The following is a 10490-nucleotide window of genomic DNA, read 5'->3' on the forward strand; positions in this document are numbered from 1 at the left end:
TTAACCAAATGGTAATGAAGTGTCCTTAAATAAAAAGGTTATGTCAGCCAGGTGCCAGTGACTCACCTATAATCCTAGCTACTCAGGAGGCTGAGATCTGAGGATCATGATTCAGAGCTAGACTAGGCAGGAAAGTCCAAGAGACTCTTCAATAAACTACTAGAAAACTGGAAGTGATGCTGTGGCTCTAGTGGTAAGAGTGCTCGCCTTGAGCTGAAGAGCTGAGAGACAGTGCCCAGGCCCTGAGTTCAAGCCCCAGGACTGGCAAAAATAAAAATGTCAAATCCAAGCCTGGGATGTAGTGGCAAAGTACTTGTCCAGAAAGTACAATGACCTGGGTTCAATCTCCAGTACAAAAAAAAAAAAGGGCTGGGAAGGTGGCTCAGTGGTAGAGAGCTTGCCTTGCATGCTCAAGGCCCTGGGTTCGATTCCTCAGCACCACATAAGCAAAAAGAAAAAAGCCGGAAGTGGGGCTGAAGCTCAAGTGGTAGAGCGCTAGTCTACAGCTAAAGAGCTCAGAGACAGCGCCCATGATGAGTTCAGGCCCCACGACCGACAAACAAAAAAAAAAAGAGAGAAATGGGGCTGGGAAGGTGGCTCAGTGGTAGAGCGCTTGCCTTACATGCATGAGGCCCTGGGTTTGATTCCTCAGCCCATGCAAAAAAGTCCTCAAGATTCTATCTCCAAGATAAATGTAAGACCCTATTAGAAAAATAAAGGAGGACTGGGAAGGTGGCTCAGTGGTAGAGTGCTTGCCTTGCATGCAGGAGGCCCTGGGTTCGATTCCTCAGCACCACATACGCAAAAAGAAAGCCGCAAGTGGCGCTGTGGCTCAAGTGGTAGAGCACTAGCCTAGAGCTGAAGAGCTGAGAGACAGTGCCCAGGCCCACAGTTCAGGCTCCACGACCAACAACAACAACAAAATCCACTTTTGGCTTTTTCTGCTTATGTGGTGCTGAGGAATCGAACCCAGGGCCTCATGCATGTGGCCTCAAGTACTCCACCACTGAGCCACCTTCCCAGCCCAACTTGTTTGATTTATAAGCAACATAAGAAAAGACTAAAGGAATAGCATTTTAACAGCCATTTCCCCAATGGTGTGAAATATTAAGAGAACATAGCCAAGAATACTTTCCTTATGCTTTTAAAATAAATAACTTTCATCCAAGCCCTGGTGGCCCATGCTTATAATACTCGCTACTATGGAGGCTGAGATCTCTGAGGATCAAGGTCCAAAGCCAGCCTGGGCAGGAAAGTCCTTGAGACTTTTTTTTTTAAGGTTATTTATTTAGTTGGCTGTGGGACCTGAACTTGGCTTGAGCGCTGTCCCTCAGCTCTTCAGCTCATGGCTAGTGCTCTACCACTTGAGCCACAGCACTACTTCTGGCTTTTTCTGTTTATGTGGTGCTGAGGAATCGAACCCAGGGCCTCATGCATGCAAGGAAAGTGCTCTCCAGTGAGCCACCTTCCCAGCCCCCCCCCCCCCTTATTATTACTATTTTTTTTTGGTTGGTTGTGGGGCTTGAACTCTGGGATTGGGCTCTGTCCCTGAGCTCTTCAGCTCAAGGCCAGCCCTCTGTCAATTGAGCCACAACACTACTTCTGGTTTTCTAGTGGTTTATTGGAGATAAGAGTCTCTCTGGCTGGCTTTGAACCGTGATCCTCAGATCTCAGCCTCCAGAGTAGCTAGGATTACAGGTGTGAGCCACTAGGACCCGGCTCCTTGAGACTCTTTATCTCCAATTAACTACCAGTAAACCAGAAGTGGCATTGTGGCTCAAAGTGGTAGAGCACTAGCCTCGAGCAAACATGCTCAGGGATAGCACCCAGGCCCCAGAACCAACAAAAATAAATTAACTTTCAGAAATATTTGCTGAAAATATTATTTCCTTGCCCCAAAATATCTCACCAAGGTAAGGTGTTTGACCTTGACCTTTACTCATTATTGAATAAATGCCAGGCTATTCTTGTAGTACAAAGATCTTTTTGAGGTTCTCTCTCTCTCTCCTTTCTTGCTAGTCCTGGGCTTGAGCTGAGTTCAGCGGGCCAGGCACCAGTGGCTCAGGCCTGTAAACCTAGCTACTCAGGAGGCTGAAATCTGAGGATCATGGTTCAAAGCCAGCCCCAGCAGGAAAGTCTGTGAGCCTGTTATCTCCAATAAACCCCCAGAAAACCATAAGTGGGGCTGTGGCTCAAGTAACAGAGGGCTCGCCTCGCGCTGGTGGCTCACGCCTGTAATCCTAGCTACTCAGGAGGCTGAGATCTGAGGATCGAGGTTCAAAGCCAGCCCGGGCAGGAAAGACCGTGAGATTTCTATCTCCAATAAACTACCAGAAACCCGGAAGTGATGCTGTGGCTCAAGTGGTAGAGCGCTCACCTTGAGCTGAAGAGCTGAGGGACAGTGCCCAGGCCCAGAGTTCAAGCCCCACGACGGACATAAATAAATAAATAGCCTGCTGGGAATGTGGCTCAATGGTACAGTGCTTGCCTTGTGTCCATGAGGTCCTGAATTCAATTCCTCAGCACCACATAAGCAGAAAAAGCCAGAAGTAGTGCTGTGGCTCTAGTGGTAGAGTGCTAGCCTTGAGCTGAACAGCTCAGAGACAGCACCCAGGCCCAGAGTTCAGGTCCCACAACCCACAAAAAAAAAGAAAAAAAGTTTCACAGGCCTGGCTATTATCTCTTAGAAAATTACAGTACTGCCATTTAATGTATTAGGTCAGGGATCAGTAATATTTTGTGTGTGGGTGCCTGTCCTGGGGTTTAAATTGAGGGCCTAGGCACTGTCACTGAGCTTTTGAGCTCAAGATTAGCTAGCCACAGCTCCATTTCTGGCTTGGTGGTTAGTTAAAGATAAGATTCTCAAGAACTTTCTTGCCCTGGCTAGCTTTGAACCTTGATCCTCAGATCTCAGCCTCCAAACCAGCTAGGATTAAAGGAGTAGGCCACTGGTGCCTGACTTTTTTTTTTAAGTACTAGAAAGAATTTCTAGGTCTCTGTCTAAGCCACTCATGACTCTTTATATCTTGATTATAAGAAGATGTATAGGGCTGGGAAGGTGGCTCAGTGGTAGAGCGCTTGCCTTGCATACATGAGGCCCTGGGTTCAATTTCTCAGTACCACATAAACAGAAAAAGCCAGAAGTAGTGCTGTGCCTCAAGTGGTAGAGCACTAGCCTTGAGCAAAAAGGCTGAGGGACAGTGCCTAGGCTGAGTCAAGTCCCAGGACTGGCAAAAAAAAAAAAAAAAAGATACATTTTAATTTTACTCAGTTTTAATCTATAAAGTATCACTTAAAATATGTTCATTAGCAAAACTTAAAGAAATGCCAGCTGGGCACTAGTGACTCGCCTGTAATCCTAAATCACAGGAAGCTGAGATCTGAGGATCATAGTTCAAAGCCAGCCTGGGCAGGAAAGTTCATGAGACTCTTATCTCTAGTAAACCACTAGAAAACTAGAAGTGGCACTGTGGCTCAAGTGGCAGAGAGCTCATCTTGAGCTGAAGAGCTCAGGGACAAAACCCAGGCCCAGAGTTGTTCAAGACCTATGGCTGCCAAAAAAAAAAAAAAAAATCCAGTTGTTGGTGGCTCAAACCTATAATCCTATTTACTTTGGACCTTGAAATGGACTAAAAACCAGGATCACAGACCAGGCCTGCACAGGCAAGAAGCAGATCCTGGGCTGAGAAGGTGGCTCATTGGTAGAGTGCTTTGCCTCAGCACCACATAAGCAGAAAAAAAGCTGGAAGTGGCACTGTGACTCCAGTGGTAGAGCACTAGCCTTGAGGCTGAAAAGCTGATAATAGTTAACAGCCCCAAGTTCAGATCCCAGGACCAAAAAAAAAAAAAGCATATCCTCTTTGAAAAATAAGAAGAGTAGCTGGGTGCCAGTGGCTCACACCTGTAATCCTAAGGCAGCCCAGACAGGAAAAATCCATGAGACTCTTATCTTCAATTAACAGCCAGAAAACCAGAAGTAGCACTGTAGCTAAAGTGGTAGAGCCCTTGCCTTGAGCTAAAGCGCTAGGGACATTGCCCAGTCCCAGAGTTCAAGCCCCACGACCAACCAAAATAAAGCAAAATGGGATGGAAGTGTGGCCAAATATGTATAGTACCTACAAGCCCAATGCCAAAAACCCAGTTCTACCACCATCCAGAAAATAAATTGAAAAGAAAAAGGGAAATAAACTGGATTATTTCCAAAATTTAGCTATTGTCTCTGTTCTGCTTTCTCTAAAGGTAAATTTTTTTGTTTTTTTGTCAGTCATGGGTCTGAACTCTGGACCTGGGTGCTGTCCCTCAGCTAGTCAGCCCAAGGCTAGGACTCTACCATGTGAGCCACAGCACCACTTCTTGCTTTTTCTGCTTATGTGGTGCTGAGGAATCGAACCCATGGCCTCTTGCATGCAAGGCAAGCGCTCTACCACCGAGTCACCTTCCCAGGCATTTGAATGACTGACTTCATTTTTATTTTCATTCTGCCAGAGAACTCACTTGGGCATGCTAGGTAAGCACTCCTCCACTTACGTTACAAACTTAGTCCCTCCATTGCGAATTTTAGTCTGGTGTGTTGGGTCTTTAGTGCTGGAGCTCAGTGCAAAATGATGTCCTCTTGGAAAAGAACTGTTTTTGGTGTCATACTGGAGTTTGAACTTAGAGCCTGGGGGCTGTCCTTGGGCTTATTTGGTCAAGGTTAGTACCCTACCATTTGAACCACAGATCCATTTCTGGATTTGTAGTGGTTAATTGGAGACAGATTAACAAGTCTCACCAAGCCTGATGCCTGTGGCTCATGACTGTAATCCTAGCTACACAGGAGGCTGAGATTTGAGGATTACTGTTCAAAGCCAGTCATGAGCAAATTGGTCCATGAGACTCTTACTCCAATTAACCACCAGAAAAGTGGTGCTGTGGCTCAAAGTGGTAGAGTGCTAGTCCTGAGCAAAATTGCTAAGGGACAGTGCCCAGCCTCAAGAGTTTAAGCCTCACGACCAAGACCACCAAAAACAAAACAAAAAAAAAAACCCACTACCAACAGGATTTGCTTGGCTGGCATCCATCCAACCACTTACGACTGTCTACTGCTTGTTTTGTTTTTTGTCAGTACCAAGGTTTGAACTCAGGGCTTTCTGTCCAGTCTGCTTGGCAGGTTGGCATTCTACCACTTGAGCCAAGTCTCCAGTCCAGCAGTTTGCTGGTTATAATGGAAATGAAGTCTCTACGATTTTTCTGCCCTAAGTGGCTTCAAACCTCCAGATCTCAGCCTCCTGAGTAGCGAGGATAACAGGCGTGAGCCACCAGCGTCCGGCTGCAGGAAGCAATCTGTCTAAAGGTTTAAGTAGAACCAAGCTTCCGAATGACCTACACTGAGCGAGGAAAAAGACTAGGCTTCTCGGCCGAGACTGCGCAGTCAGGGCCCGGCAGCCGCTCGCAGGCGTTTAAACCCACGACGTGCCCCGGAATCGCCCAACTGCGGCATCCAATTACAGCTCGCCGCTCAGCAGCTCCACCTCCTTTTCCTCGCGGCCGGAAGCTGCGCAAAGGGGGCGGGACAGTGTATCACAAATGGGACCGTGAGGCTTTGCGTTTCCTCTTTCCAGCCAGCGCCGAGCGATGGGTGAGTGTTTCTCTGTGTGGGGACCCGGGAGGGAGGATGACCTCAATCCGGAGCCATCCTGTCCCGCAGCCAGTTTAGGAGTGCATTAACGCCGGCCTTCGGTTCCGAACAGCTACGAGAAAGGGTGATCCTGAGGTTTGGGCTGTCGAAGCCCACTGAGGGGACCGCCAGGGCTCCGGGTTGCAAACAGCAGCAACATGGCTGCCGCGGTCAAGAGGCCCGGGCCGGTCGCACGTGTATGATGACAATTCGGTAATGCTGCAGACTCCCGACTGCCTTGTGGGGAAGCCAACCTTGGAGAGCTGAGCGTGCGGCCCGCCGGGCGCGGGCATCTGGAGCGGGCGAACTTCGGCCGAGTCCCAGTGGCTCAAGCTTGCGTCCCTGCTCCCATATACAGGCATCTCTCGGGATAACTGGCACAAGCGCCGCAAAACCGGAGGTAAAAGGAAACCCTACCACAAGAAGCGGAAGTATGAGCTGGGACGCCCTGCCGCCAACACTAAGGTGCGTGGTTCTGGATGCAGGTGGGGAGGGGCCCTCGCCCTCCCAGCCTTGCAAGGTGGTTTCTGCGCCCGGCATCCAGGACTTGGTGTGGTGGAGATTGGTGCTGTGTGTGGAAACTGCAGGGGTGGGCTCCAGGTACTATCAGAAGGCTTGTGATTGTGGCCTGCCTGGAGATACGGATGTCAGTGTTTGCGGGTTTTTTTTTTCCTTTGGAGGTGGCTAGAGTGATGAGGAAGTTTCCTTAGGCGTGGTTGCGGCCGTCTTGGTTGCTTATTTACCACTTGCCAATGCGAGGACTTGTCATAGTTACACTGACTGAGCTACCTCAGTCCAGCCCACGTGTCTTTTTCCTTTCAGAATCGTTCAGTTTGATAACCTGGTTCCTGTTTTCCAGATCGGCCCCCGTCGCATACACACAGTCCGAGTTCGGGGTGGCAACAAGAAATACCGTGCTCTGAGGCTGGATGTGGGCAACTTTTCCTGGGGTTCTGAGTGTGAGTAGGTCTTCCGGGATGGGTGGGTGACAAGGTCAACTAAGTTTGCTACACCTAGACCAGTTCTTAAAGTTTCTCCTTACAGAAACACTGAGGTAGTCAGACTTGAGCCCACCCAACCTTCTGCATTTGGGGGTGAGTCCAGGCACGCAATTACCAACCACCTCTACAAAAGGATTAGTAGTTGGGGGTGAAGGTTAGCTTGTTGTATCTTTGACACCGAAAGGTTGGACTCCATCTTTGAAGTGATAGTGGTTCGGTGTGTTTTGGTTTAGGTGTGAGGATTGAAGCCAGGGTCTGGTTCGTTGGTGTGTGCCAGGCAAATGTTCTACCACTGAGCTACACCCCAGCCACTTAATTCTATGTCTTTTGTGAGCAGGTTGTACTCGTAAAACAAGGATCATTGATGTTGTCTACAATGCATCCAATAACGAGCTGGTCCGCACCAAAACCCTAGTAAAGAACTGCATTGTGCTCATCGACAGCACACCATACCGGCTGTGGTATGAATCCCATTATGCACTGCCCCTGGGCCGCAAGAAGGGGGCCAAGCTGGTGAGTTGTAGGCCAATCTGTACGTTGTGTAAAGGTGGGGGGCTGCCTTTATGACTGGGATTTTGTTGTGATAAAACTACTTGTTGCTGAATGGAGGAACCATGCCTTTAGAGCTAAAAAAGCAGGCATTAGTACAAGGCTCACGGGCTCTAATCACCTTTCTTCCTTAAACTAATAAGTGTTCTCTTTACTCAGACTCCTGAGGAGGAAGAGATTTTAAACAAAAAGCGATCCAAGAAAATTCAGAAGAAATATGATGAAAGAAAAAAGAATGCCAAAATCAGCAGTCTATTAGAGGAGCAATTCCAACAAGGGAAGCTTCTTGGTGAGTTAACTGGCTGTTCCGTTTTGTGGAAAAGAACTGGGTACAAACGTGCATGGGGGTGGGGTGGGGTGTTGTATTGTACCTGGTATGAAAGCAAAAATGAGAAGTCATGGATAGCTTGGAAAGAGTGTCCAGATCTACCGGGAGATGTCTCAGTGATGAAAACTTTGTCCAGTTCTGCTACTGAATTTAAATTGACGACAAAGTATATCTGAGGAGACAATGGGCTTTAAATGCATGGCAGGTGTCAGTAAGTGGGTGGAGGGGGGTTAAGTAGGTGAGGTGAGGCCTGTTGCCATTTGTTTCTAAGAACCATGTATTCTTTCAGCCTGCATTGCATCCCGACCAGGCCAGTGTGGCCGAGCAGATGGCTATGTGCTAGAAGGCAAGGAGCTGGAATTCTATCTGAGGAAGATCAAGGCCCGGAAAGGCAAATAAAGTCATCTACCATCCTTAGCTCATGTAATAAAAGTGTTTATTGTTCTATGTCTTCCATTTGATATATCTCTGTTCTGAATCTGATGGCTTTCTTTGGGGAAGGGGTGTCAGTTATGGGGCTTGAACTCGGCCTTGTGCTGTCCCTCAGCTCTTTAGCTCAAAGCTAGTGCTCTACCACTTGAGTCTCAGCACCACATTGTTTTCTAGTGGTTTGTTGGAGATAAGAGTCATGGGCTGGGGCTGGGAAGGTGGCTCAGTGGTAGAGCGCTTGCCTTGCATGCATGAGGCCCTGGGTTCAATTCCTCAGCACCACATAAGCAAAAAGAAAAAAAGCTGGAAGTGGCACTGTGGCTCACGTGGTAGAGTCCTAGCCTTGAGCTGAAGGGCTGAGGGACAGTGCCCAGGCCCAGAATTCATGCCCCCATGACCAGACCCCCCCCCCCCCCCCAAAAAAAAAAAGTCATGGACTTTCCTGCCTGGGTTGCCTTTGAACTGTGATTTTCAGATCTCAGCCTCCTGAGTAACTAGGATTACAGGCGTGATCCACTGGTGCCCAGCTTTCATCACTTTGAATTCAGTGGCACTAAACATTCACAAGAAGCTATACAACCTGGAGCTTGAACTTGGGGTCTAGGCTTTGTCTTTGAGCCTCTTTGTGCTCTAGTGCTCTACCGCTTTTGCAACAGTGCCACCTTCCCAGGTTTTTTTTAGTGGTTATTGGTGATGAGTCTCACAGGGACTTTTCTGCTGGGGGCCAGCTTTTTTGAACATTGTGTTAGGAATTTTCTGTGTTTCTGGGGATTTTTTTTTTTTTTTTTTTTTGGTCGGTTGTGGGGCTTGAACTCGGCCTGGGCACTGTCCCTCAGCTCTTCAGCTCACTTGAGCCACAGGGCCACTTCCACTTTTCTGGTGGTTTATTGGAGGTAAGAGTCTCACGGACTTTCCTGCCTGTGCTGGCTTTGAACTGTGATCCTCATATCTCAGACTCCTGAGTAGCTAGGATTAACAGGTATGAGCCACAATACCTGGCCATGAATTTGTGTGTGTGTGTGTGTGTGTGTGGTGTGGGTCCTGGGGCTTGAACTCAAATCTGGGAGCTGTCCCTGAGTTTCTTTGCTCAAGACTAGCCTACATCCAAGAAATAGCCGGTTCTGCTTTACAGCTTTTTCTAGCTGCTGCCAGCATATAGAGTCCACCAAGACTCCCCAATCTCAATATGAGTAGTAGTGAGAGGCAGATCGTGTCAACCTCACAAGTACAGTCACAAAACAATTGCATGGGCTGAGAATGTGGCTTAGTGGTAGAGTGCTTGCATAGCATACATGAAGTCCCCTGGGTTTGATTCTCAATACCATATACATTAAAAAAAAAAAAAGTAGCATTGTGACTCAAGTGGTAGAGTGCTGCCCTTGAGCACAAGCTCAGGGACAATACCCGCGCTCCAAGTTCAAGTCCCAGGACTGGGGTTGGGGGGGCGGGAAGACCTTTAAATTACAGTCAATTCCCCAAGAGCTATTAATCTGTCAACAGTTTACCCATTTTCTGTCAATACTGGGGCTTGAACCTAAGTCGGGGTGCTGTGCTTTCATTTTTGCTCAAAGTTAGTATACTGCTTTACCATAGCTTCACTTTTGGCTTTTTTTGCTGTACTTGGAGATTAGTCTCACAAAATTTCCTCCCTAGGCTGGTTCAAACTGCAATCCTCAGATCTCAGCTTGGAGTAGCTAGGATTTAGGTGTGAGCCACTTGTATTCAGCTAGACATCCATCTTTCTTTGCAGTGTTTCTGTTTAAGCTGGCCTTGAGTATGCCAGGTAAGTGCACTGGACATTAGTGCTCTTGAACCACTCTTACCAACTTTTTGATGATTAGTTGTACTTTTCCTGCCCTGGCTGGCCTTAAACTGTGACCCTGAATCAAAGGAAACCTGATTCAGTTCTACCTTTTGGTTTTGTTTGTTTTTCAAATAGTTGTACAAAGGGGTTTCAACTAATCATTTGGTCTTGCTTCTATATTACATTTTTTTTTTTCGTCAGTTGTGGGGGCTGAACTCAGCCTCATTGCTGTCCCTCAGCTCTTCAGGTCAAGGCTAGCGCCCTACCACTTGATCCACAGTGCCACTTCCTGCTGAGCCAACTTCCCAGCCCCCTGATTCTATATTCTTGGCCTGTACTACTTTCTTGGATAACCATTTCCATGTAGTAAGGCTAGCTGCACCTAGAAGCTTCTAAGTGCCTTGGGATATATCTGGAGGTGTTACACTGCGGGTTTGGAAAAGTCAAAGTTAACCTGCATAGCAGTGCCAGTGGCTGCAGCCTACTCCCTATCCCCTACTCCCAGCCCTTGTTGTTTTGTTGTTTTTTTTTTTGGGGGGGGGGGGGTCCGGTGGGGCAAGCGCTCTGCCACTGAGCCACCTTCCCAGCCCCTCCCGAGCCCTTGTTATGGCTTTGGTTATCCAAGGTTTTAAAACCAATCTAGTGGGACTGCTTCCCATCGGAGTTAAATCAGCCTCCAGGCCCTTCAAAGATAACTAATCAGCATATTTATATTCTCACAAC

The 10490-nt window shown here is 47.8% G+C and overlaps 1 protein-coding gene and 3 non-coding genes across 4 annotated transcripts; all 4 read left to right on the forward strand.

Moving 5' to 3' along the window:
- The first annotated feature begins 5542 nt into the window (after nucleotides 1-5542).
- Rps8 (ribosomal protein S8) lies at nucleotides 5543-7951 on the forward strand. Its single transcript, XM_042677398.1, has 6 exons — nucleotides 5543-5617; nucleotides 6015-6121; nucleotides 6516-6615; nucleotides 6995-7170; nucleotides 7366-7495; nucleotides 7824-7951. The coding sequence occupies exons 1-6, from the start codon at nucleotides 5614-5616 to the stop codon at nucleotides 7931-7933; spliced, it is 627 nt and encodes a 208-aa protein (XP_042533332.1). The 5' UTR covers nucleotides 5543-5613; the 3' UTR covers nucleotides 7934-7951.
- On the forward strand, nucleotides 5851-5930 carry LOC122112770. Its single transcript, XR_006148261.1, has one exon. It is a non-coding gene; the product is annotated as a small nucleolar RNA SNORD55/SNORD39 (small nucleolar RNA).
- On the forward strand, nucleotides 6339-6442 carry LOC122112784. Its single transcript, XR_006148267.1, has one exon. It is a non-coding gene; the product is annotated as a small nucleolar RNA SNORD46 (small nucleolar RNA).
- Nucleotides 7646-7715, forward strand: LOC122112781. The gene has a single exon (XR_006148266.1). It is a non-coding gene; the product is annotated as a small nucleolar RNA SNORD38 (small nucleolar RNA).
- Nucleotides 7952-10490: the final 2539 nt, after the last annotated feature.

Source organism: Dipodomys spectabilis, unplaced genomic scaffold, assembly GCF_019054845.1.
Source record: "Dipodomys spectabilis isolate Male_0828 unplaced genomic scaffold, ASM1905484v1 ptg000002l, whole genome shotgun sequence".
NCBI classification, from domain to species: domain Eukaryota; kingdom Metazoa; phylum Chordata; class Mammalia; order Rodentia; family Heteromyidae; genus Dipodomys; species Dipodomys spectabilis.